The 27,913-nt window shown below is 41.2% G+C and overlaps 2 protein-coding genes across 3 annotated transcripts; one reads left to right on the top strand and one right to left on the bottom strand.

The window, feature by feature from the left end:
• The first annotated feature begins 32 nt into the window (after positions 1–32).
• atp1b1a (ATPase Na+/K+ transporting subunit beta 1a) lies at positions 33–13,912 on the top strand. The gene is made up of 6 exons (XM_077584046.1): positions 33–414; positions 7,226–7,354; positions 8,773–8,928; positions 10,273–10,457; positions 10,715–10,798; positions 11,672–13,912. The coding sequence occupies exons 1-6, from the start codon at positions 321–323 to the stop codon at positions 11,927–11,929; spliced, it is 906 nt and encodes a 301-aa protein (XP_077440172.1). The 5' UTR covers positions 33–320; the 3' UTR covers positions 11,930–13,912.
• nme7 (NME/NM23 family member 7) lies at positions 13,723–27,893 on the bottom strand. Of its 2 annotated transcripts, none has more exons than XM_077584042.1 (12): positions 27,506–27,893; positions 26,218–26,322; positions 25,501–25,667; positions 25,127–25,237; positions 24,275–24,325; positions 23,629–23,827; positions 22,692–22,797; positions 21,437–21,501; positions 20,212–20,280; positions 20,015–20,116; positions 15,674–15,781; positions 13,723–14,423 (listed from the first exon to the last, which is right to left on the bottom strand). In XM_077584042.1, the coding sequence occupies exons 1-12, from the start codon at positions 27,506–27,508 to the stop codon at positions 14,391–14,393; spliced, it is 1,119 nt and encodes a 372-aa protein (XP_077440168.1). In that variant the 5' UTR covers positions 27,509–27,893; the 3' UTR covers positions 13,723–14,390. The 2 variants fall into 2 exon arrangements, with proteins under 2 accessions (XP_077440168.1, XP_077440167.1); XM_077584041.1 differs by having other exon boundaries at positions 26,218–26,325; positions 27,506–27,890.
• Positions 27,894–27,913: the final 20 nt, after the last annotated feature.

The following is a 27,913-nucleotide window of genomic DNA, read 5'->3' as shown; positions in this document are numbered from 1 at the left end:
CCTCACTCTCGCCGTGGAACTTATTGCGGGAGTTTGCGGGCGGAGTCGCACACCGTAGAGGAGAGAGAGAAAGAGAGAGAACGGGAAAGAGGAAAGAGAGAGAGAGAGAGAGAGAGAAAGAGAGAGAGAGAGAGAAAAAGAGAGCGATTCAAGCGGCGGTGCGGGCATACATAGTGCCCTTTTCGCGTTTCCGGTGAGACGCAGCAGTCGTCTCCTCCGCAAAAACACCCCTGAGTGGTCGTGGGTTGCTCTTTTGAAAGAGAAAAAAAGAAGACACAAAAGTTGGAGCTTACCGGTGTGTGTGGGAGGACCTCTATAACATGTCGGGGAATAAAGACACCGACGGCGGCTGGAGGAGCTTTGTGTGGAATTCCGAGAAGAAGGAGTTTCTGGGGAGAACCGGCGGCAGTTGGTGTAAGTCTTCCTTTTTTTTTTTTTGTAACTGTTGAATGTCACGACGCAAGAGCGTTTTTGTCTCACCACCTTCCTCCATTTTCGAGTGACAAGAAGGCTGCCTGCTTGCTAAGGCAGGCGGCAGCACCTGTTCGAGCTCTCCGCGGCTGACAAGGCTGCGTCGTGACTTGTCGGAGGCTTTTTTTTTTTTCTCTCCGTCTCTCCCATCCACCACTTAGAAGTTGCGCCGTCATTTTGATTTTGGGAAGTCGACGACGCCGAGAAAATGGGCAGCTAGGGCGCGAAAGGAAAACAAAATGGGGCAACTTTTAAAGTAGAATGACTCATTTGTACTACATTAAACGAGCAGACTTGATTATTTGAGCTAATATTCATTCATTTAATGTTACTACAAAGGGCTAGTGGGTAATAATGGAAATGCGACGTATAATAAAGGCTTAGTCGTCCGTGCTTGTGGTGAGGGGTTGTTTAAAAAAAAGAAGAAAAAAAAAAGGTCACCCCTGAAGGACAGCCTGTGCCGGGCCACGACTTTTTATTCGTGCCGGTGGTGAAAGTTGTATTGAGTGGGGAGATCTCCACTCACTTCTCCAGCATCAGGTCGACAAACTGTTTCATTGATTGTTCATTGTCCCTTTTTTTGTTTTTGTTTCTTTGTTAATGGTGGCCTGCTCGTTCCTTTTTCCCACGAAAGAAAAAAAAAAAAGACCACTTTTCCCACCCTGAATAGTTAACATTCCGGTCAGTGTTTGCCTCATCAAGCTTGACGTGGTTGACTAATAAACACGTGATGTGGATCCCACCCCCTCCCCTTTTACAAAAAGTCGATTCCGGTACAGTCGAACTGATCACGACTCACATGTCTCGAGGGCCGTCCCCTCCACTCCTCTGCCGTCGAACAACACAAGCGTCTATTTTCCGAAAAGAGGAAACTTGAGCTTTGTTGGGTATTCATCCGCAAAAATGAACCCAAGTTCCCTTTAATCGTACACGAGCCGGCTAATGAATGAAGCCACCGTGCCTGGCTGTCATTGAAAGGCGTCACTTTGTCGCCATAATGTTCGACAGCAACAGGTTTGTCCTTGAACACACCACGGGAAGAGCTCGACCAAGTTTAATGGGCTACAAAATGACACAACATCATATTGGATGGGGCTGTAATAATGCTTTTAGAATGTAAATTGAAAGATTAAAGTAACTTCAAAGGGGTCAGAGTGTCCGTGAACGCAGCACAGAGAGGGGCAAGGCTATGAAATGGAAAGGGAGGGGGGGCAGTGTGAATGTGGTGATGGTTTGTTCACCACAAGCTCCTGCTGCAGTGTGTTGGGGGATGGGGCTCTTTCCATTGACTTGTTTCAGGTTGTTGTGCCTGTTCCTGAACTGCTAGATAAACACTGGCTATCCCCAGCCACATGCAGTGTGTGTTTATGTGTCTAAACACATCTCTTGGGGTGCCACCCGTGTAAAAATCAAGTTTACGGTTGCGATTTTGACAAGTTTTGCATACAAATGAAAATAATTGAAAGACTTTACCTCCCTGAAAGAAAGCAAACCACCAAAGGCACAATCATTTGCACTCAAATCCATCAAAGGCATATTTTTCATACTTGGTCGTATATTTGTGTTGATAACTTTAGTTGTGGGAGTATCTGCCGCAGCCCATGTAAGAATTCAGGCTCATTATCTTGACTGCACACATGCAACAGTGTGCCGTTGATAATTTGATTGCAATTGTGCACGTCCTCCATTTTAGAAAAGGAACATCTTGTGGTGTTTTGATGCTGGGACGCTAGTGTTTTTTTTTTAAGGTTTACATTTGTGCTCTCTAAAAATGACCCGTTTTTATTTAATAAATGCACCTTGACTTGATTGGGTAGTTGGCACTGAGCGAGTGTTTGAAATTGATCGCATGACTGTCGCATCTGTAAAAACAGAGATCATGTAACAAGCAACTCAAAAGACCCAACGGCCATACATATTGCTTTGTGTTTATAACACCATACAAGTGTGCACTTAGTACACTACCAACGTTTATACATGTGGACGAGCACTAGCAATATTTAAATTAAGCTGGTGGCGGACATTTACAAAGAGAGAAACCCTTAACTAGAATGTAATACTGTTTAATAACTGTCTATCAATAGGGCAAAAGCTATTTCATATTTTTAGAATCGATTATTCAATCCAATTATCTCTTCGAGTAATCAGAGTATTTAACAACAAAATGCACACAAGGGGCAGGTATTATTGTTGTCCACAATTAATCCTGATACAAATCGATTATTGCAATTTCCCCCCCTCTCAAATTTAGAAAATACTAATCAGTAAACATGTATTTGTACACTGTAAGATTTGTATGAAAATGTATTTATTCATCTGAAACTTCGGGCTTAATACTGTGAGCCACTGTATTTAACAAACAGGTTGCAATCTGTTTCATGTTTGAACTAGCCTGGCAAGCCACACCCACTTTCTTCAAAAAGAAAGTGGGTCTGGACAGGCGTCCTTAGACAGCAGTTACGACTGACTGACTGGTTGACCAGACTCACTCTCTGGCAAAGCTGCGAGTGAGTCTGGATTAACAGGCTAGGCTGTTGCTAGGTTAGGCTAGTCGCTGGTTGGTAACTGCCTAACCGTTAACCAGTCTGCGTTTTTAATTAAAAAGTGAACTTGTTCCTGTACCTATCCTGCACTGCACTATATTAACTCAGCTAACAGCGATACTTAGTTTTCCTCCTGGTTGGCCCTCATCAAGTCATTTTAATAATTGTTTCAGCCCTAAACCACAAAGTAGCGGCCAATACGACCCATGACTATCATTCGCTGAACTGGATCACAAATGTCAAGTACTAACGTTTGAATCTAACGTCATAGACATATATATATACGCCGTAAAAGACTTCGAAAGCTGTTGTTGCCATTCCCAGCACGCCTCACTCTCACCTGCGATCATGAGGGAAAATGCTCATTTGCCTTACAAATGACCAGGTGCTCGCTCGTAACACGTATCGCGTAGAGTTTCCTTATAAACAGATGCTGTGATTCCTACTCTGGCTAGTAACAAAAAAAAGAAAAAGAAATGCAGAGTGGACCTGATAGGAAGTGTTATGACAACAAGAAATGTATACATTGACTAGAGTTTCCAGTGTTTCTTATGGGCACAACTTGAAAATGAAATGATTGTTTTTTTGTTATGTACACAAAACTGGACCCATCACAGCGAACACACACCGATCACGGCACATACTGGATGGAGTCTTGCTCAAGTGCACCGCAGCCAATGTGTCTGGCCGGGGGATGGTCTTGAACCAGGTGGCAAGTGACAATCGCTTGCCACAAACAAACTTAAAATGGATGCTGCTCTCAGAAGGCAAAACAGTGGTTATCGAACCGGCACGCTACGATTACTTGAAACTTCTCAGTCAACATTAGGCCAGCCGAGGTGGGGAGGGGAGGGGGGGGGGGGTGGGGGGCTTCTGACGTGGCCCGAGGGGCTGCTGGCTGAAGCTACGCTGCAGTCGTCAGACTGGTCCCCATAGGTCCCACTTTGTAACTAGCAACAGAAAGACACCTCGGGAATGCTGACATGACAACTGCAAACCTAGGCGAGGGTATATCAGCGTTTTAAAAAATATTGTAAACGCTCGTGTTGGGCGGTCAACGTGATGAATGGCGTTTCCGATTTTGAGTGATGTGATTATGGAATGAGGTCTCAAAAACGGACATTTACACCAACATAAAAATATTAGACTTAAGACTTAAGTTTTTTTCTCTCATTGGGTTTGCCTGTTTTTAATAATAATAATAATAATTTACTCATGATTTAGTTTCTGCCTTTTCTATACGAATATGAACATTTACTGGTATCCTTTTAGGATTGTGTTCCACCCTTCTGTGGCGATTTTCGGCTTCATGTTCCATTTTTGGCATGGGGCGTTGAGACTTTTCCGTTGTGATAGTTTGTTCCTCTCAATTTTGTGCCGACAGTGAAAGTGGCATTCGGGATTATTTTTTTTAACTTTCCAGGTGGGCACTGCTAGTTGAGTATTGACCACTTCTGGAGTCGAATTTCAAACTCGCCTAAAATTGCTGCTTCAACCCGACGTGGACAACTTTTCAATTTCAGGCACGAGTCCTTGACATTCTTTTGTGTGCGTCCTCCTAAGATAGATTCGATGTACTTCTCTCCCAGTTTCTTATTTGGTGAAACTGGTGCTGGGGCCGTTGAGTTGTGCTCCTCTGCCAAACCTGTTGCGGCTGTGGGCGACACAGCGGGGGAGGGAAACGGGGCCCGTCTGGAATGACTGGTGATGACTTCTCCTGTACTTCCCTAAATGGCCCCCCTCTCTTGCAACCGGAGAGGAGTGGAAAAGGAGGCACTCTCACAATAGTTCCCTCACAAAGCTTCCGCCACAAGACGAGAAAGGGATCCTTTGTGGTTGTAGTTCATCATGAGGCTAACAATTACATGCAACGACTGGTCGCCCCCTCCCGACAATACTGCTCACGTGTTCACATTGTGTCCTTGAATTCAACCAGCTGTTCCTTTGGGGACTCCAATGACCATTATGGATCCCACTTGATGTGTCGCCACGTTCATTTCTAAAGGAAACTTTATATCGCCACAGTGCACATTTTTTACATAACTTGATTGTTGTGACCTTGGATTAATGTTTTGGAACAGTCCAGAACAAAGTCCAGTCCTCGAGGGCCTGAGTCCTGCATGTTTTAGAGCAGGGTTCACCAATTTCAGTCCTCGAGGTACGGTGTCCAGCAGGTTTTAGATGTTTCCACCCACCAGCACACTTGACTCATATAATCAGCTCATTAGCATGCCTGATAACGATCGTGATTTTTAGTATCAGGTGTGTTGTTGGCGGAAACATCTAAACCTGCAGGACTCCGGACCTTGAGGGCTGGAATTGGTGAACCATGTTTTTTTTAGGTTTCCCACGTTCATCACAGCTGATTTATATTTAAGATCATCAGTAAACTCTCTGCAGGAGCTTGATAATGATCCTGATCATTTAATCAGGTGTGTCGGAGTAGAGAACCTTGAAAACATGCAAGACTCAGGACCCTGAGGACCGGACTCTCACACCTGTGTTTTAGAGTATCATGATTAGAAATTATTAATTTTTTTAACCATTATCCATCGTCACAATCAAGACGAGAACAGATCGCCAATACTTTGTTTTAATAAACCATAAATGTTGGATTTTGAATGTAACCCTTAGAATAACCTGTTCTCCAAACGCTGCCAAACACAACTGCCTACTTTGATTTGAGGCCAAGAATCAACCTTAATGTTGGATTTTGAACATCATACCGTAGAAGGTCGTGTTTTTAACAAACTTCTCTTTTGGTCAGCAAACAGCTCCTCACTTTGAAATGAAGACGATCAGGACAAGAACCAGTCATTGTTACTTTATCAAAACTCAAAAGCAGACTACTGTTGATTACCAAACTAAAACTAACAACGTTGTATTACAAATGCTTATTTAACAAGCATCTCCACAGGTCATCAAACATGTCTGTTCTGTTTGAATTACAAACACGTTGTTTTCAAGAAACGCAAAGACGAGATGATGTCCATACTTACTTTGTTTTAATCTTCAGACAACCTTTTTTTACAACTCTGCTGGCTTCACCATTCAATTTGTTTTGAACACCAAAAAAGCCTTTGGATCTGATTTATTAGTCCTAAATAGTAGGCGCTAACTTGTGTGTTTACCCGACAGTTTGCACACAAGGGTTTTGCACATTACCTCAGATTTTTACCCCGAAATTTTTGGGGAGGAAACAAAATTGTGCAAAATAAAGTTGAAGGTAAGGAATTGGGAGTGTTGGTGGAAGAAGACAAACAAATCAGTGGCCCCGATTATATCGGTGAAGACAGCAACTACGTAAAAGCCAAGTTTTGTCATGTCAAAGACGTTACGACATGACTCCTTCTTGTGATTGGATCAAAGTCAGCCTTTTGATCATTCGGAAGCTCCAAAATTGTATTCCTGAATAGCCGATATGTTGCAATAAAGTTTCTGGCATTTCACAAACGTTTACACAAGCAGAAAAGTGTTTCCCGTTGCATCTCATTTTGTCTGCGCTATGCTGGTTAGCACCTGCTTTTAGATGTGCTATTTGAAGTTGCAAAGTCAGCCATCACAATCGGTGTCACGTTTGATCAATCACTTTTGAGTGTGCTAAATCCACGCTTGTACTGTATGTACTCCTCCCAAAAATTTGTTTTTGGATGAATGTGTGTGCGTGCTATCAACCATCAAGACAAAAACAGTCTTTAATAAACCCAATTGTAAATACTCTCGAATTTGAATAATGTTTTTGAGTGTAATTATTTGGGGGTATTTCCACTGGTCACCAAACATTTAAAATTTAAATAACAGACGAACACCGTTGCTTTGTTTTAACAAACCAAATGCTAAAAGATTGACGTGATGTTTGAGGACATTATGTTTTCAATGTGACGTCCATCGATTGTCACACTTTCCGAAGAACTGATTGTTTTAATATATCAAATTCCCCAGACTTTGTATTTATGAACGATATTACTGAAAATGGAGTTTTTAGTATCCCCAGTGGTCACCCTAAACTTCCTGCTTAGACCACAAAGTCTTCTCAAAATCAACAAAAACGATCATGACTAAATCGCCGTTGTTTTGTTACAAACAAATGGCAAAAGCTTGATGTCATGTTTTTTAACTTCCATTTTATTGTAAAAGCACAAATGTGGTCCTGTTTCATGTCTGACATGATGACAAATCCTTGACTGTCCTCTTCCTCCTTTTGTCCACAGTCAAAATCTTGTTGTTCTACGTTATCTTCTACGGATGCTTGGCGGCCATCTTTGTGGGGACCATTCAGGTGATGTTGCTCACCTTAAGCAACTACAAGCCCACCTACCAGGATCGAGTGGCCCCCCCAGGTATGAACAAGTCAACATGGCTGAGAGGGACTCGTGCCTCGAGGCAGCATCTCCGACCTTAGATAGCGTCAGCCATTTTGTCCTTCACTCACACGGAAAGCCGTCGAAGCCGGCTCCCCCTCAGGCCACAGGAAGTGTTGCGGCTCACATACAGTTTGTGCACCGGGGGGGGGGGGGGACGCACGGCCTCGCTAAGCTTGTTGATTAGCGAGACAAAATGCTCTCTGTAATGCGTAAGCTTTCATTTAGAAACAGCAGCAGCAGCAGCACATGTTTGGGCGGTATTTTTAGAGGCCATTGTGAAGCTCCTCGCGGTTTTAGTTTACCGTTTGTCAAGCCTGGCGTAACTGTCGGCCTGCCGACTTTGGTTTACAGCGGTGTGACTGATAAAGGAAGCAAAGGGGAGGTTCCCCCCCTCCCCCCCCTTTTTTTTTTCACACTGCCGCTAAAAAGTTTCCACTGTGAAGGAGTCACGGGTGAAAAAGGGCGGGAGGGACGCTAACAAGTCACACACGTGTGTAAGATCTGCAGCAGCGCTGCTACTACTGTGTTTGCGTATGATAACAAAGATGGCAGGAAGAGGAAGTGCCGGCATAGAAACACTTAAAAGGAGACCCCCCCCAAAAAAAAAAAGATTACAACCTGTGTGCCTGGATGTCTTCAAATGTTTGGGACATGCTGTTCTGAAAATAGCCCCGAAACAAGAATAACGGCACTCTTTTCATTCTTTCTGAACAGTTCTGTTGAAATCATCCGGTTTTGAGGAGGGCTGTTCTGTCCCATGGGACGTGCGTCCCACAACGGTGTGCTGAAGTCCAGCCAGGAATTTACCCAATTTGTGATATAACAGAGATGGAACGCCGGCAGTCGTTAGCAGTAGGCCTGTCACAATAACACATTTTTCAGGACGATATATTTTTCTTTCAATTGTGAACAATAATGGACAAGTTTAACATTAAAATGTATAGAAAACTATTAAAGAAATATGAACACAATTCATACAACCACATACTGTCCGTATTGGCAATGTAAAATGGGAAGTCTTTTTATCTCCTTCAGAATGGATGTTTGGGAAATCCATGTTTTTTTTGTTTTAAAAAGCAGTGTCTCGAGAAGTGTTGCTTTTTTGATTCGAATCATAATTCAAAATAGGTTGCTCTGATCTGCGTGTGTACTGGACCAAATGAAAGTTGTTATTTGGATTTATTCATAACCAACTAGTCTTGACTGTTAGTATATTTACGGAATCTGGAATGCCGAACTTTTGTCTCGTTTGTCATCATTTTTGTCTCAAATTCATCTTTCGGTCTGCAACCCAAATGTCTTTGGTATACATTACAAAAACAAAGGAATTGACCTTGCTGTCCCAATACTTTTGGAGTATGTCCCCCTTTAACACTTTCCCTCCTTTCTTGCAGGCTTGTCACATACGCCGCGCTCTGAAAAGTCCGAGATCTCATTCAGCAAGAGCGACCCAAAGTCGTACGAGAAGTACGTGGCCAGCATTACCAAGTTCCTCGCGCTCTACGACGACGAGCGCCAAAGCGACCTGCTGAAATTTGAAAACTGCGGAGGCAAGTTTTTACCAATCAATAAATGTATGGCATCGTTATTACAGTGGTATCATTATTACAATCACTACCAATTGTTGTTAGTTTTAATAAACCAAGTGTTTTCCCATCATTTTGTTAGATAAATATAGCATAGTACGTTTATATTCTATAATATAAAGTCTTATGGTTTCCCTTCGTTGTCTCTGCTTTTTGGCCGATTATTTTCCCCTTAAAACGGTATCTTCGAAGAAAACCGAAGTTTCCGACGCTGTGAAAGTATCCTGAATGCACCATTTTGCTTGCGTAGCATTAGCAACTAGCAAGTGTGTAACGTATGTTATTCTGGTTATTCTGTTGTCCCTTAAGCGTCCTCTGAGCTGCTTAATGACTCCGCCGTTGGAGTTAAACTGTAAAACTGTAAAACGAATCCCACGACGTAAAGAATTATATCCACTGTATATTGAAGTACAAAACATGCTTCCTTTTTAAAACATCGCTAGCCTAGCGCTAATGCTAAAAGCGAGGGGAGGATCCCATTCAAATGCTAACGGGAAGGTTAGCATCGACTTCCTTCAAATAACAAATATTCACGCACAAATCTAGCGGGATAACACGACACAAAGGCACAAATTCTTCCCAATGTGTGAAAAATATTTCTTCTGTACTCACTTTATAAGCGTGTACACCATGAATGAACGGCACCACACTGCCCCCAGGCGGCCAAATCGCACAGGAATATAATATCTATATATATATATTTATATTTAAAGATATTTCAAGGATTCAAAGACTTTCTTTTCACAAAATTCAAGGGTGCAAACATGCAAGGATTTTTGTTGTCTTAACACACATTTCCACATGACATGGCACAAAATACAATCCCCGACCCGAGGTCCCAGGTTAGCCCAGTAAGTTCCAAGACAAAAATAACACAAGATAAAAAATATATATATAAAAGAAAAGGTTTACAGCGGTTGTAAACAAGTAGGAATGGTTTTATTGGGGATAGGGGGTCATTTTATGCATCATATATATATATATTTTTTAATAATCTTTTTTTTTTTCTGCCCAAAATTCTAACATTAGTTTGAAATTGTCGCAGATGACGGTCGAAAGAGGCAATTTTTAAATTTTTTGGACAAAGGGTACTTAACGGGATCACTTGACTGCTTGCACCTGCAACTGTGGTGGGGCGAGGTCGTGTCACTTGGTCTTCATTGACAACTCCGAAACCCAAAGCTAATCACTGCCGGAAGATTTGAGCAGTTGTGACATCATTTACTTTTTTACATGAATATCAACAACGTGCATATGTTATGTTATAGAGTGAAAGAGTTCCTAATGTGTTCATCTGTCGCCGCACAGAGAGCCCCGAGTCGTACCGCGAGCGCGGCACCATGGAGAACGACCAGGGTCAGCGCAAGGCCTGCAGCTACAAGAGGTCCTGGCTGGAAAGCTGCTCGGGTGAGACCGACAGCACCTACGGCTTCCAGAACGGATCGCCGTGCATCATCGTCAAACTCAACAGGATCGTCAATTTCAGGCCCAAGGTGAGAGAAAAAAAAAAAAAAAAAAAAAACGGCTGCTCGTGTCACTGCCTCAATTTATGACTTCAATTGATTGATATTGGAATAATTCAAACAAAAATCACAAGCCTTATCTTTTTTTTTATTCATCTATAAATAAATGACTCCCTCCATCAGCAATAAAATAAATATTTTAAAAAAAATCTTGTCTGTCCCAGCGCTCACTTCCTGACTGTCTGCCTTTTTTTTCTCCTTTTTTTTTTTTTGGGGTGCGATTGCAGGCCCCCGCCAGTAACGACGCGCTGCCTGCGCCTCTTCAGGTCCGAGTAAAGAACAACTCCATACCCATTTTCTGCAAGAACAAGGTGAGCCTAACGCTTCCGGTGAACCGCGGGGGGGTTCCACACCCACCTGTCCAGAAAATCCAACATTCAGAGAGACCAAAAAATGTTAAGTATCACCTAAGGAAAGTAGCACGATTATGGAAAAAATTAATTACAATTATCACGATTATTCAAACATTTATTTTTTGCTACAAAACCAAGAAAATGTTAAAGCATTTAAAAATATTAAGACCAATTAAAAGAAATAGATACACTAATTATGTAAGTTCCCTTTGGACCAAACAGAATTTATAATAATATAAATGTATTTATTTATGTTGGCAAAAACTTTACGTTGGTGTGCATTTATTTTTGGGTTCAAAACAAGAAAATGTTTAAACGTAAAAAACAAATAAAAAATATTAAGACAAATAAAATTCTTTGAAACACTAATTATGCAAGTTCCTATTGGATGAAACCATTTATTAAATATGTATAATTTTTTAACAACTTTGTAGGAATAATCTTTTTTTGAATGATTATGCTGATTTTGTAATAGTGACGTGTAACAATTGAAATGAAAAGTTCTTACTCTCAGCTCAAATTTACTGCACATCGGTCAAATAAAACTTAGACCGAAAATAATGTTGAACATTTCATTCTGTGGCTCTTTGGCATTCCACAAGAGAGTGTACTCGTACCGCACGAATTTCCAATTACTAACTGCTTCACATGCTGTAACTTAAGCAAGCCATCGAAATACAAGTAGAAACGATCGCGGCTTTGTGAGAACGACTATTAAGTCTGGTATGGGACCTTCTCTGCCCGTCAACGCTGCATCCTAATCCAGCCGAGCTCGGCCTTGCGCTGCCAAAACGGCCAAACGCTAACCGAATCATCCCACTGTGATCTCAGCGCGATGAGGACGTGGACAAGCTGGGCGAGATCAACTACTTTGGCTTCGGCGGCAGCTTCCCGCTGCAGTACTACCCGTACTACGGCCGGTTGCTGCACCCCAACTACCTTCAGCCGCTGGTGGCCATCCAGTTCACCAACCTGACGCTGGGCCAGGAGATCCGCATCGAGTGCAAGGTCTACGGCGCCAACATCAATTACAGCGACAAGGACCGCTATCAGGGACGATTCGACGTCAAGTTCACCATCAACTCGTGACCTCTTGGGTCGCTCGCTCAGTCAGTCGACGCGCACTCTTCACCCCACCCGCCACCCCCCACCCTTTTTTTTTTCTTTTGACAAGCAACTCTCCAAAAAAAACGTGTAGAGCCAATTGAGATGATACAAGTAAATACAACTCGAGTTCGTCTCAGCATTCACACCATTCATTTCCCCAAACTTGATTAAGCCGAGGCAAATGTTGTTAGCCGGACAACACGAGCTTCAAGTGGATCATTTTGGTGTTGTCAAACTCGAGGCCCCGGGGGTCAAATCTGGCCCGCCCGACATTTTATGCACGCCAACTTTATACTGCTTGCTAAAATCCGTGCCAAAATTGAAAAATGTCCTCACATTTAATCATGTCAAGATATTTCAAGCATTTTTTTTGGTTTGTTGCCAAACTTTTTCAAAAGGAATTGCATGATAATTCCTATTTTCCTTTACTTCCGTTGATACTGCACCAAATAATACAGTGTGCCTAATGGTCCGTAAATACATTAAAAAGAAATCAACAAAATAACATTTGTTGATTTTTTTTTTTTTTTTTTTGCCAAAAATGTGTGACTTTGTCATTAGATTACAATCACCCCAAAAATCGTGATTTTAGATGTTATCATAAAATTAAGATCATTGTAAAATAAGATGTTTACTTTTAAAAAAAACACACACACATAATACAACTTTTATTTTGGTTTATTATGTTTCTTTAAAGGGATACTTGACTCATTGAGCCATTTTCAGCAGTAACATGTTAATAAGGTCATTCTTTTTCCATATACAATGACTACTCCAACTTGCTGTCGGCTGAAGATGACGCCGCCTGCGCTGACAAAGTCGGTCACAACCAATCACGGCTCAGTTTGCTGACCAAACCCAGAAAACGGGTGAGCCACGATTGGTCGTTCCCTACTTCCTCAGCACAGGTGACGTCATCTTAAGTCGACAGCAAGAGGGAAAAAAACATTATGGACTAACATATGGAAAAATAATTATTAACATTTTACTGCAGAAAATGACTCAATGAGTCAAGTATCCCTTTAACCCTTTTTTTTTTTTTTTTTGGGCATTGAAATGATTCGATCCTACACTGCCATATGTCGGTTACCGTCATCAATTGAGGGCGCGTCTGCAAAACTTGCCACTCCCTGTCCCGCCATCTAAAAGCCACTTTTAGGTGCTGGCCCGCCATTTGCAATTCTCACTGCTCTACAGGACCGTATATATTCCATTTGAGAGAGAAAAAAAAAAAAAAGTGTGCGCTTGATTCCCACTCGGGCTTCTCTTGTGTCTGTCCAGGGTTTTAGGATGTGGCGTAGCATTAGCAAAGCAAATGAAAACATATTTATTCTGCTGTACATTGATGATGACTTGTACTCCTTCCTGGAGCCATCGAGACGCGTCCATACTGTCGATTGAGGAAAAAAAAAAAAAAGAAGAAAAAAAAAAAGAGAAACCTGCAACTCCACTACTACTACTTACTACTACTGACGTGTTTGTGTCGTAAAATCTCGTCTCGTCCGCTTCTGTGTGCGTGTGCCTGCGCGTGTGTTTGTGTGTGTGTGTGCGCGTGTGCGTGAGCGACTAACTGAAATACTAGCGCGGTACTGGACACCATCAAGGAAGGATCCATCGTTTGAACGCTTTTCATTGCCCCCCTTCTGTCGTTTGTAGTTTTTTTTTGTAGTTCCTAGCAGAGTCTTGTACTGTTGAATGTTTTAGCCATGTTCATGGTGGAAGAATTTTATATTTATGCAGTTGTACATTTTATTTCTCTTTCTCTCAGAAATGTCATGTTTTGAATCTGATACCAAAGTAGTCGCTGGTTGAAAACATTAAAAAAAAAAAAAAGTATCAATGCAGTATCCCGTTACATGTTGACAAAAAAATAAGAAAGAAGAAAATAATCAAAACAATTTGTCAGGAGTCTTCTGGTCACTTTATTTAATCTGGCTGAAACAATAAACAACAACAAAAAAGTCACATGATATTTGTGTGTCAATTTTTCTTGTTGAAGTCGAGTTGATCAAATTAAAAGAGTACCGCCGCATCCATTGGGAAAATATAAATTCCTCCGGTACCGACGCTACAATCGATTTTGCAAAAAATCAAAAACAAAACCCATTGTAACTTGTGGACAATGACAATAAAGCTATTTGAATTTAAGTAAAAATACAAGTCTTCTACGTGGAATCATTTAAAACAGTGAAGTATATAAAATGAGTCTTCAAAATCGTTGTCTATTGTCTCTGCTGTGAAATGCTGAGAGGTCTTCGTTGAATGCTCAAAACCACACCTGCTAAAAAATGGACGCTCTCCCCATAGCATCTTTTGAAAAAACTTTGCAGATCATAAAGGAGCTAATATTGGCCGGACGAGTCTTAGTAATGATTTTCCTGATAATCCACCAGCGTTCTGGTCATTATTTGATCTAAGTTGAAACAACAAAAAAAGTCTCTGGTCAGCCGTCCAAGATCTTGAAGAAGTACTGCACCTGTGGACCACAAAATGGCCGCCACGTCAGGTTGAAGTGGCAAATGGTTAACAAAGAAGCATTATGTCACAACGGCCCCCCCCCCCCCCAGCCCCGCCCGCGCCGCCGCCGCTAAACAAAAGCTTTTGTTTCAAACCCCGCCGTCATTCCTGTTCCCGTCACACCGTGAGAGATCTGAGGCGGGTGGGATCGGGGTCGGGGCCCACGCTGCGGTCATGAGACTGATGTTGGGGGGGGGGGGGGGGGGGGTTAACATTGCCCCTTTCACACTGCCTGTTTTACCCGGTGCTTGTGTAGCGATTACCACCAACAGGTATGGAGGATATGAAGCAAACATCGCGCTCTCCAAAATTGCAGATTGTCAACAAAACCCAAACGGATTTTCATTTCTACTCGAGAATTACGAGAAGCACGATAGATTGTGTAAAGAGAAGTTCTCTTACCTTTTTCTGGTTTCGGCTGTGAACGTTCAAGCCTCCGTCAAAAATGTCACGTGACACAAGAACGCGTGATCAAACGAAAGCCGAAGAGCAGCGGAGTAATTTTCCTCGATGTTGCAGAGGCCAAAGTGTTGTGAAATGGCGAGCGGGCAAAAAGTATTGCTTTGGAAAATATTTCTTAACCGTTGGGGAAATCGCAATTTCAACTATTTTTCTTGAAAACTTTAGTGTCATGAGGTTGTAACTTTTTAAGGGCCACGTATAAATCTATATTTTTTTTAGAGGCTGGGGGCAATATTCTAAGAAAAAAAACTGAATATTGCCCCCACCTTTAAAAATATATATTTATACGTGGTTGTAAATATACACATTTTGTTTCCCAAATATTTTAATTTTTTTATCTAAAATTTACTGACTACCCCCCCCCCCCCCAAAAGTGTCAAAATTGAGAATTTTGGTAAATTTTGCTCTCTTAATACAAATATTTTGTCTGAAATTACTTTTTGTCTCCCCTCAAAGACACTTTTAAGACTTAAAAAAAATGTTTTTTTTACTTGTTTTTCTCAGTACATTATGAATTTTGAACATGACATCCAAAAACCTTTTCTTTCCTCAAAAATTTAAACGAGCCCGCCCGTACCAATTTTTTTCTCGAAAATATTTGACTTTTCTGAAAAATCTTTCCTTTCTCCTGGAAAATCAAACCTTTTCTCCAAGTCATTCGTGTCAATTTCGAATTGTTGGCGTGCGCTCTCTCCTTTCTCCATTTCGCTCAGCTAGCGTATTTAGCGCGGTAAAGTTAGCACCCACCTCCAAGATGGCGTCTTCAGGAAGATCTGTGCAGTGGACGGCGTTCTTGACCTTGTCGACGCCGTAAATGGCTCGCAGCGTGGACGGACGCACGTGGCGAGCGATGTCCTGCGGAAGGAAGGAGGAGCAAAGGGAGAAATCAAGTTGACTATCGTGAAACTTGACATTTATGACACTCGCTGAATATTTCACGAGGGAATTGCACACACTACGAAGCGCAAGTCCTATAATAATCCTGTCCAAAAATGAGTACTACTGTCTTTGTGTTAGACCCAAAATGGCTGCTGAGGCAGTATGCTGAGCGCCGGCGTCCTTTCTTGAAGGTCACCGCGCCTCCAGGAAATGAAACCCTCCCACTGGGTCTCACACACGCGCACACACACACACACACACACACACACACACGTGTGAACTCTATGGAGAGGAAGCCGGTAAAGAAAGCAGATCGTTTGCAAAGTCGCCATAGAACACAATTCCTAACGACCTTCATTGTCCTCTAAATATAAAGAGGCTCTCGTGTGTGCATCATTTTCATGAATGATTAATGTCACATTTGTTCTTTTTGGGCAGGTAGTTTGTCATAGTTGCCATTTTCAATGACTCCTGGGGAGAAGTCATCTATTCCGCATTTTCGTGTGTGTCCAATTGTTAGGTCGTACAAGCCTGTGATACGCGCTTTGCTAGCATGCTATGCTAGGTTCAGGGCTACATTAGCGAAGCCAACGCTACGATTTATGTCCATACCAGGTTAATGGGCCTTATACGGCTGCTGAATGTAACTAATAAGTAACTTAAGTCTTAGTTACTTTTAAAATCAAGTAAGCAGTAAAGTAACTGCATTACTTTGAAGAGGCGTAATCAGATGACTTTTTCCATTTAAAATAAATCGCATACAAAATAATGTTAGTTACTTTTTAAATGAAGCAGAAAAGTAACTGCATTACTTGTTGGGTGTAATTACTTTTGTTTTTTCATTTACATTACATTGCATAGAATATAATGTCAGCTACCTTTAAAATGAAGTCAGCAGAAAAGTAACTAACTTGTTAGGTGTAATCACATTACTTTTTCAATTTACATTGGACAATCTTAGTTACTTTTAAAATGGGGTAAAGTAACTGCATTACTTTTTAGACGCATATTTAGATGACAGATTGCATAGAAAAGAATCTTCGTTGCTTCCTTACGCGCCGTACGTATAGATGATGTATGATAATAACCGTAGAAGATGAAAATATTACACCACACGAGCGCAGCAGAAGATGAATGCAGAACGGACCGAACAGACAGAACGTGGCGCCAACGGCGGCGATATACGGGGAGATGGAGCTGCTGGTAAAGTGGCCCTGGGGGAGGTAATTGCGTTAAGTTTCATGACGGGGGAGACGCTTGCGTAATTGCGTCCTGGCGAGCGACCTTCCTCCTCAACTGTAATTGGATTGCGATGACTGAGCGAGAGCTCGGACCCCTCGCTGGCGTCACGGCTCGCCGCCTCCCATCAATCCGCACGCGCAGTATACACCCGGGAAAATTAAAGATGGCGTTTAAAAGGCCACTTGCAATACAAGACGCCTAAAACCAAGTCTTGTAATCGGAGCACATTTGTTTTTTTTGATATCATTGACTTCAATTGATTTGACTCAATCGTTATCGATTGTATGAAGAGCCTTAGCCTTGTTAGCATTGTTAGCATTAGAAAGAAAAAGTCAACTCACTCACTGACCACCTTTTTTATTATTGGCTTCATCAGCTTGCACCTTCAACCCGTCAATAACATTTATTAAAGGCTGACTCGAGTTTACTTTCAACAGTGCAGAAAAACAGGAAGTGGTTTTGAACTCCGTGGACGAGTTGAGTAGCCCAAAAACTGAACTGAAATACAGCAAGAGTATTTAATATTATACGTTCCCTTGGAGGTCGTCTATTAACGTACGTATTTTCAAATTCACACTTCGGTTGATGATGAACATTCATATTCCAAATCTTTGTAGGACATCAAATGACTAATGAACTTCCTCCGAGATCAAATTTCTCTTGACGGGAACAAATGAAGAGAAACCTTAGAACAGATTGTTTTGGGTATTAATCAAACTAAAAACCGTCATGAAACTAACGCGATTACCTCCCCCAGGGCCACTTTACCATGTAGGTGACAGAGAGCATGTGTGTGTGTGCGTGCGTGTACTAGATAAGGGGTTGCAGGTGCGTGACGTGAAAGCTAATGGATGCAACGCCGGGTGCTGTTGCCGTGGCGACGCAGGGCGACGAGCTTGTCGGCGGGAATGTGACTCAGCACCGTTTTTTTTTTTTGATTAATAAAAAAAACACACACACACTTTGGCAGGTTGATTTTTTTTCATGTTGGTATTGCTAAGATTAAATTCAGAAATAAATTCTAAATGAAAGAATAAATATTGGATTCATGATTATTTATTTATTTATTACTACACGCTTCTTTTCCTGCATCCCGCAAGTTAACGTGAATTATTTACAATTAATAGAAAAAAAGGTCATCTAAAAAAAAAAAGTTAAGAATTATAATAATAAATATAACAATACAAATATTTACCTAATAATAATAATAAAAAAATAAATGGTAAAAAATGTGTAATTAAATCTAAATTAATCCTTTCTGCTCTCTAAATTACAGCGCAGGAATAGAATGAAAAAAAAAAAGTAAAAATACTAGTTTAACAGAATGGAAATAAGAAAAACTAAACAAATATTTATAATTTAATAAATTAAAAACAAATGTTTTTTCCCCCATTAATTCCATATATAAAATAGAACAAAGAAAGCCTTTTTAAAGCGACTAAATAATTCCTTTTAATTGTCGAAGTCCGTCTTCTTCCCCTCGCCGTTAACATGCAGAGCAGCGCGCGGCAAACGAAGGTTAATTAATTGGCTAATGATTTGCAGGCCGCTCACAGGAGCGCACATCCTGCCGGGCTGCGCTTGCCGAAATAATGAGGCTGGCTCGATATCGGACCGCGGCCATTTATTGTCTTGGAAATGAGTTGGACGCGGGACACGGTTTGGGGAGGGGGGAGCCACCGCGCCGACCAATCCCAGCGAGCCTCTGCCTGTGGTGCGAAGGTCACCGTGCGTGTTGCTATTGTGGCTGATGGTCAGAATGGACTATTGACTGATGGATCCGCAACACATGACTGCACAGCTGTCAGCGCTAATAATAAAAGGTGCGCCTCCTCTTTATCGATCAGACTCATTGATGACGCATTTGGTGTCATCAGCTGCCTGGAAGTTACGCAACAGCATGCAAAGATGCGCAACAATAGCTTTTCTATTTCAGACAAAAGGCGGGAGCGTCATTTCGGAGTTCTGCGGCTGAAATATTAGCCACAAAACAAAAACACGTGTTGCTGCAGCGGGAACGCGCGCAACAGATGCGGCGACGCCGTTCACATCTTTAGAATCAGAATTCAGGGAATCACAGAAACCAATAATTGTTTACGATAAATAAATACAATAGAGATACATACAAATAAATACAAAACAACAAAATAAATGAATAAAACTAAAACTAATAAATATTTTAATTGATGAATAAATGGATTAAGAAAAAAAAATCTTAACTCAAAACAAACTATAGAGAAATAAAGTAGTAAAGAAGTAGTAAATAAATATAAAAATAAGCAATATGAAACATAGTAAATGATAAAATGGAAAATAAATCAATAACAAAATTGGGGGAAAAAAAATCATATTTAAAAATAAAATATCAAAGGAACTAAAAAATAAATAAACCCCCCCCAAAAAATCAATGAATACAGAAATAAAATTAAACTAAAATAAATAAATAAATGAGTATGAACATAAAGGTCTGTGTCTGTCCTTAAATATAAAAAAAAAGAAAAGAGAAAAAGAAGATAAATAATCTAAATACGATATATAATAAAATTGTATATTAATAATACAAAATCAATAAAAAAAATTGATGATAGTAAAAAAGAAAAAAGAAAATAATACATAAAAACCCAAATCTAATTAAAAAGGATTCAGAAAGAAAATGACTAAGACTAATAAAGAGAATGCAACACACATCAATCCCATTGAATCATTGTGTTGTGTGTCAGGAGTGCAAATATGCATAATTGGAAATGTATGCACATCTTGTGCATTAATGCGCATGATCTCATAGGAGGGTGTCAGTCATATGACCACACGGTCACTCGGTCACTCCATCGTAGGAATGTGTCACCAACACACATCAGGGGCAGACGGTTAAAAAAAAAAAACACACACACACACACACATACACACAAGACACGAACATTTGTGGTAAAATATCAGTAAGTGCTGCTGTATTGGTTAGCAACTCACCGGATCGGCAGGCCCACAAAAGTCGCGGAAGGTCTTGGCTACGTCGGCCCCGTGGAGCTCCAGGACCATGCAGGGACCCAAAGACAGCTCCGTCACCATGTCCTGCCGGACGGGGGATTCCGTCGTGAGCGTTGCTAATCATCTCGCAACATTGACATTTCCGGAGTCTTTTCTTTCCCAGCTGATGTTGAACTCACCACGTACTCCGTCACGACGCCTTTGTAAACTTCGTAGAACTCCTCGGCGTTGGCCCGGTCCACTTTGAACTGTACAAAAACATCACTTTTGTGTATGCGTGCGTCTGACTGCTTTGACTGGCCACCAACAGGTTGTCAGAATTCTAATAAAACACGCGTGGGCGGTTGACGAGCGCTTGCTTGACTCGAGTGTGTGTGTGTGTGTGTATGTGCTCTGACTGAAGAGAATATTGTTTTGGGGGAGAAAAATATTAGTAAGTAGTAGTAATAGTAGCAGTAATAATAGTAGCAGAGATATAATAACTTCATTTTTGTAGTCCTAGTAATAGAAGTTATAGTGGTAGTAGTAGTCACAAAATAAATACTAAAAGTGGTCGTACTGGTAATAGTCGTAGAAGAAGATAAACAAGTTGTGGTGCAGGTAGACGTTAAAAGCAGAACTAGTAGTGTTGGTAGTTGGAGAACTAGTAAGGGTGATAGTTGAACAAGTAGTGCAAGAAGAACTAGAAATAGTAGATGTGAAAGGACTAGTTAAAGTAGTAGAAGTTGCTCAAGTTGAACTAGTAGTGGTGGTTAGACAACTAGTAGTGGTGATAGTTGAACTAGTAGAACAAGAAGAACTAGTAATAGTACAAGTGAAAGGAGTAGTTATAATAGTAGAAGTGGTGGCTAAATATAAACTAGTAGTGATGCTCGTTGGAGAACTAGTAGGGGTGATAGTTGAACTAGTAGTACAAGAAGAACTACTAGTGGTAGAAGTTAAAGGAGTAGTCATAGTAGTAGAAGGGGTGGTTAAAGTTGAGCTAGTAGTGGTGGTGGTTGGAGAACTAGTAGTTGAATTAGTATTACAAGAAGAATTAGCAATAGTCAAAGTGGAAAGAAGTAGTTATAGTAGAAGTGGTAGTAGAAAAACTAGTAATATAGTAGTATTAGTTAAAGAACTAGTAGTAGTAGTGGAACTACTAGTAGTAGTAGAGAAGAACTAGTGAAAGTAAAAGAACAATTAGTAACAAAAGCCATTGATGAGTAGAAGAACAAGTGGTAGTAGAACGAGTAGTAGGATTAGTAGTGGTAGCAGTAGTAATAGTGGTAAAAGATGGCGCTGGTCAGTAATGCGTTGCATCCCAATACTGTTGTTCATGATAGGACGACAGTGCGTGCGTGCGTGCGTGCGTGCGTGCGTGCGTGCGTGCGTGCGTGCGTGCGTGCGTGCGCGCGTGTTTACCATTTGCAGGGCTGAGATGTGAAACCCGGCGGCGGCAATGGAGTTGATGATCTTGCCGGCAAGACCTGCCGAGAAATCAGCATCTTTGAAATGCATTCTTCTTATCAGACAACGACCCTGGCGGCAGCAGCATGCTTCGTTACCGCATTCGTTATCTCGGACCGACTCTTTAAATGCTCTCATGGGAGTCGGGCGGAGGCAGATTGGAAAACGGGACGCATAGCGAGAGAAAGACGGCGAAGGTCACACCGATGATGATGATGATGATAAGACGTTTGCCAATCTGGCTCAATATGTCTGTTTGGCTCGTGTGCACCCCTCCCTCTTAAAAAAAACAAAAACAGCTGCTCTTGTTGCTAGGCAACCCGCTACTACTTGTGGGTGCCTGGCAACAGAAGCTCTTCTATTCCAGTCATGTCTGCACGGCGCGTTTGGTAGCGCGTGACCGCCAACGGTGCGGTGGGTTGGGGTGTACTCGGCCGCCACGACGCTGCCCACTCGTCTGGAATGAGAGTGCGTTTGTGTGAGCGTGTTTTTGACAAGATGGATGCCAAGCTTGTCAATCCAAAATGGAGCATCGCTGCATTATTCCATAGCGATTACCACGCTGTGTTCATTTTGCTCGTTGAGCCGCTTACGCAATCAAATCACATCCAATACAAGGACCGCCAATCACAAATGTGTTTCAAGAACCAAATCATCTGCAGCGTTTCCAGTAAGTGGAATAAATCGAGCCAATGAAGCGATACAACCATATATTCACGACGTCCGATGAGTTTGAAAGTAACAAGCACGACTTTCTCCTCGACATGACATTGCCGCCTGTTGAGCGTTCGCCGCCGGTTGCTCAATCGAGCGCCGGCAGGCAAACAAACGTCACGGTCCGAGGCTTTTCTTGCATAAAGCCAACATGGGCCGACTTGTCTGGACAGGAGCGGCAAACTCCTTCAACGACCTTCACCCTGGCGTGGCTCCAGGAAGGTGCGGCGCCGGGAAGCCGCGCGTGCCAGCGTGATCCCGACCTGTCTTAATAAGTACGGCTGTTTTTATGATCAGAGGGGAGTGAATGGAGGCAGTAATTCACGTTGTCACGTAAGATTGCAGGCTTTTAAGAATAATTTTCTAAGTCACTGACCCGCGTTGAAGGATTTAAGAGTGCTACGAGGGTCACAGAAGTAAAAGCGCACTCTTTGCCGACATCATCGCATTTTAGAGCCCAAAAGAGACATGAATATGAGTTGGTCTTGGTCTTTACCTTGGGAGACGGCGTGCGGTTTGATGATGCAACACGTGCACTGGGAATAGACGGCCGTGTTGATGGGGCCGTGGCAGACTGTGGTCGGGAAGAAGAACTCCAGCTCCTGTGCCGCCAGAAACAAGGTTATTTAAGTTAGCAAAAACTAACCAAGAAGGTCAACTCAAATTGAAACTACATTTTATGTTTATGAAACTAATTACAACTAACTATAATTATGGCGAAAATCTCCGTTTTAGTCTTTCGTAATTAACTCATTCACTCCCAGACATTTCCTGGTAATTTCACTGGATTTGGACTGATTTTGCAAGGCCCACAAAATATCGTGTTCTATTGCTAGAAAAACATCGGAACCTACCAAAAGAAAGATTCGAGTCTCTTCTTTCATCTGTTAACGTTTTGCAGCAATTAGCATTAGAATATAGCTAAGTTTCATCATTATTCACATTCCTGGTAAAAACACTGGCAAAAAGAGCTTGTTGTAAATTGGCCCTGACTGATCTCTTATACTCTGCTGCCACCTGCTGGCCTTTTAAAACAAATTAAAATTAAGCATTTAAAAAAATAATAATAATAAAAACTAACACAACCACCCTGAAAGCTAATCAAAACTAACTAAATAAATAAAAAAATCTCAAAACGAGATAAAAACTAACTAAAATGAAAATTCCAAAACTATTATAACCCTGGCGAGAACACAACGCTGCATTAGAACATGGCGCCTACTCGCCAGGCGCCGAGACTAATGAAGACAGGACGAGAGGGGACATAAAGACGAGTGGGAACATTAAGATTTGTGAGGGATGACACGGACGTGAGAGAATGTTGCAGCTTGTGAGCGCATAAAGACTATGGAGGACATTGCGACTCATCAGGACATAAATGAGACTAATGGGGACGTAGTCATCAAGACTGTAAAGGACATGAAGTCGCTTACTCTGGCTGCGGCGGTAAGCGAGTCGGGGCCGTGTACCAGGTCGCTTCCGAAGTGCCCTTGGGCGCTCTGCGGCGCCTCCTTGTGTGCCGCCGCCGCCGCGTCCGAGGGTCCCAGGAGGTTCCTCCAGACGGACACGGCCTCATCGCCCACCAGCTCCAATGCTATCACAGGACCAGAGGACACCTGCTGCACCAAAGAACTGCCAAGAGGAGACAAAGGCATGTTTCAAAATATGCGTGTACTTTATGTAAATATAATCTTTTCTTTATATTTTTATATTGAATACAGAGCAGTGACTTGAATTGCAATACAATGTGCATTGTGTACATACACTTAGGAGTAAATAGAGTGTCTGGCTTCTCTCTTTTCATTGGCCTATTAAGCAATTGTGATTGAGACCCTATCTAGTCTGCCTAGCAACAGCGGTACTTTTATTCCTCCTAGCAACAACTGCCTGCTTTCTTTTCATTGGACTATTCAGCAGTCTACTCTGCCCAGCAACAACAGTCTGCTCATTTTTATTGGCCTTTGAAAAAAATCATTCTGAGCAATTCTATTGATCTACGTTGCCGTTTCTGCTAGCTAGTCAACATCTTATGTTCGTTAAGTGTTGCCATGAATCGCGGCCGCTGGGATTTACACTCACTTGAAAGAAGGCTTTGACTGATGCTCCACATAAAAGTCTGCAGCTTGGCTCCTGTAATGAATACATACGACAATTGGTGTACACTCTACAGTATAAAATGAATGTGAAGAGCTGAACAACTGAAATTAATAAAATATAGTGGGCCTCATGGGGAATGTGAAGTACAATTGCTCCTATAAAAGTGTGTTCATGGCTAATTAGGATTCCTACTATAATCAGACGGTTATTACCTTTCAAACATCTGCCAAAACAATCGGCCAATTGGGCCAAATGGCTGATTATTGTCCCCTTAAAACGTTACAATCAAAGAAAGTCCACGTTTCCAACACTGTGAAAGCACCCTGAATGCACCATTTTGCTTGCGTAGCATTAGCAACTAGCAAGTGTGTAACGTAAATTATTCTGGTTATTCTGTTGTCCCTAAGCGTCCATGAAGCTGTTTAATGACACCCCAGTTGGAGTTAATTGTAAAACTAAACACATGACAAGAAGAATTACATCCACTGTATATTTAAATACAAAACGTGCTTCGTTTTTAAAACATCGTTAGCCTAGCGCTAATGCTAAAAGTGAAGGGAGGATCCACTGATTCGTATATATGACTGGATAGCCGATAGGCCAAGGCTTTTGAAGCCGCGAGGCCGCCATATTACTCCTCCCAAGAAACGATCCTATACATTTACAGTATCGAAATTGAAGAACATTTGAGAAAGTATTTAGTATAAACAGCATGATTTATGATATTTTACATTTGTTAAACATGAACATGAGGTAAAATTTATATATAATAAATTTATATATATATATGGCTCAAATTTTTATGCTGTTGCAATGATTTAAAGAATGAATTACCATGCCAGGTGTGTCATCTTGGCGTTGGTGACCATCAGGTTGGCCTGGGTGACCATTTCCAGCACGTCTCCGACCTTGCTGACGGCGTCCGGCATGAGCAGCGCGAGGGTCCTGGACAACATCATGTCATTTGATTGCATTTATCAAGAGCATAAAGTGCTCTCAAGTGAATTGTAAGATTACAAAATGTGCAGTTAACGGGAAACCGGATGAGATTTGCTTCCAAAATAGCTCTTGAGAAATTACACAAGTCATCATTTGACCTCGTCAAGCGTGATTATTCTGATCTGACGCCGTGCTCGCGTCCCGGCCTTCTACTTAAGCGTCTAAAAATAATCTCGAGGCAGCTTTTGTTGACGAGGTGAGGCCGTTACCGTTCTTTTTTGCTGCCCAGCTTGCTGGCCGTGTATTGGTCGCCGTAGTCGATGATGTTGAGCTGCCGCGAGAAGACGTTGACCCGGTTGCCCACAAACAGATCCCTCGGGTGCAGTTCTTCGTATTTGGTCCGCCGCAGGAAGATGCGCTGGTTCTTAACGTCAAACTGCCATGAAAAGACCAAAAGTCAGTCAACGTGGATTAATTGAGATAACGCGCTCCATCATTTGTGTTGCTAATGAGGCATGAAAAGGCCTGTCTTAAAATAAGCCGTTAGGTAAGTAATAAATTTGCCGCATATCCTCAAGTAATGGCCAGTGGTGTTTATTTACTCAACTGCAAGAGGGTTGATAGATAAGTTTCCTTCATTTCATTTTATTTGAAAGGGACAATGCACATTACAAAGTTAACCTTTAAATAAGGCTTTGCCACAAAGTGTGGAGGTTTTTTGGACCAAGCAAAAAGTATAAAGTGGATAAAATTTAAATGATAAAAATGCGTTAGTTAAAAGTCGCCATCAACAAATTAAAATGTTGATTTTATTGTGAAATGATTGAATTTAATCACCAGTTTATAATAAATTCAATGTCATGACTTTTAATTAATTTATTTCGTCCATCCACGCTCCCAAAACCTAACCCTCAAGTTTTGGTGGACAAATATGACCGTATTGAATAGAATAAAACAAAAACAAAAAACACACAACAGCTCCATACCATCTCCACGGAGTGGTCATGGGGGTAGAAAAAGAGCTGGTAGCGCCGCAGGAGAGATGCCGTCGGGTCGTACCAATCGGTCAGGAAGGCGAAGCGGTCTTTCTCCTCCTCGACAACAAGAGGCAAAAATATTAGGTACACCAGCACTATTTAATTCTGATTCAAAAAACTTCATTTATCCCGTGGGGCAATCAAGGGAGGGGAAAAAAAACGTCTCTATAAAATTTTACAAAGTTAAAATCAATGACAATGTGGACAAAGTGGATGATAATACAGACAGCGCTTCCATTTTGTGTTAATGCCGATAAAATCCAAAACACTGTGGCAAGTGTTTTGATATTTTCATACCCTAGGGTTATGTAAATTTATGAGCACAATTGTATATTGAACTTTAAACTTTATATTTAGTGTGCGCTCATTGCATGTACCTTACATTTAGCAACAAATGTGTCAGTGTCAGCCAAGCCTAACATGGTGCTCATAACATTCTTCAAATTTTAATTATTAAGCGTCATTGGTTCTCTTGAAAGACGCAATATAAACCCTAGCTATTAATTATGACTCTTTTGAACCAACGCTTCCCAAACAATGCCAAGCACGAGTCTAACAGGTTTAAAGAAAGTAGTGACAGAAATAAAAATTTGAATTTGCTCTCCAAGTTGTTGGCAGAAGTTATAATTAAACCATGTTGTCATTCATACAACAGGAAGATTTCACAAAGAAAAATTCTGATGTATACTTTAGGATGAACTTTTTGGGACATTTTTCTTTGGTGGCGTGTAAGATTAGATTTTTAATTCAAATAAAATGTGGCTGAGTGAGTCATACGTGACACTAATGCTCAAATATAGTGTAGTGGCGCTCCCTATTGGCGAAAATTACATTTTCAGCAACAAGTCATGAGTTTATGAAATTAATGCTTGTTTGTTTGTGCAAGTGTAGCCAATATTGCTGGGGGTTTATTGTACCAACAATGCCCCTAGCAACAGATTATGGACGCAAACTGACACAACAGCGACTCAAATGTACTTCACTCGTTAAACCGTCACAAACGAACATTTATAACGCATGTATTCACCACAATTGGTTACATTACGTGAGAAAATAATACCACTTATCGTTTATTCACGTTAATTGTAGTACTAGCGTCCGTGGTAACTAGCGGATAACTCGATTGACGGCTTTCGACGACTATTTTTTTTTTTTAAGCTTGAGGCGAATTTATAGCTAACAAATAGTGTGCTCTTGTAGTCTGTTCTGTATAAAAGATTATTTTCACTTAACTTACCATTATTAAGGCGTTAACGAAGTCCTCATGTCCCAAATATTGAGCGTTAGCTAGCTAGCCCTGGCTGTGCTCGTGGTGCATTGACGTTCCAGTGTAAAGTCGGGAGTTGTAAAAAAAATAATTAAAAAAAATCCCTTGATATTTAATGTCGGGTCTCAAAGTTCCTAAATATAATTAGTGCTCAAACATTCGCTGTTTTAAAACTATATTTTGTAAATTTCAAATTATAATTCTTGTTTATAATCTTTTAAAAGGTATATATACTTATTATTCGTGGGCTGAAATTTGAAGATGACTTATAAAGTTAACATTTCCGAGGATACATGAAAGCAGCATTAGTTTCTATAGTAACCATACAACAAGTAGAAATGCGTTCAGAAAACAAATACTAGGGAGTTTATGTATGTT

Source organism: Vanacampus margaritifer, chromosome 13 (assembly GCF_051991255.1).
Source record: "Vanacampus margaritifer isolate UIUO_Vmar chromosome 13, RoL_Vmar_1.0, whole genome shotgun sequence".
In the NCBI taxonomy this organism is placed as follows: domain Eukaryota; kingdom Metazoa; phylum Chordata; class Actinopteri; order Syngnathiformes; family Syngnathidae; genus Vanacampus; species Vanacampus margaritifer.
The sequence above is the reverse complement of the archived record's forward strand: the minus strand, read 5'-3'. Positions and strand labels throughout refer to the sequence as shown.

What these genes read in the sequence shown, in the direction of transcription:
- atp1b1a (XM_077584046.1), top strand. Translation starts at nt 321, where the DNA reads ATGTCGGGGAATAAAGACACCGACGGCGGCTGGAGGAGCTTTGTGTGG. An exon ending in GAGAACCGGCGGCAGTTGGT is followed by an intron (nt 415 to 7,225) that starts GTAAGTCTTCCT and finishes TTTTGTCCACAG; the next exon opens with TCAAAATCTTGTTGTTCTAC. An exon ending in CCATTTTCTGCAAGAACAAG is followed by an intron (nt 10,799 to 11,671) that starts GTGAGCCTAACG and finishes CTGTGATCTCAG; the next exon opens with CGCGATGAGGACGTGGACAA.
- nme7 (XM_077584041.1), bottom strand. An exon ending in CGCTTACCGCCGCAGCCAGA is followed by an intron (nt 22,798 to 23,628) that starts GTAAGCGACTTC and finishes CTGGCGGCACAG; the next exon opens with GAGCTGGAGTTCTTCTTCCC. An exon ending in ACCGCACGCCGTCTCCCAAG is followed by an intron (nt 21,502 to 22,691) that starts GTAAAGACCAAG and finishes ATTTCTCGGCAG; the next exon opens with GTCTTGCCGGCAAGATCATC.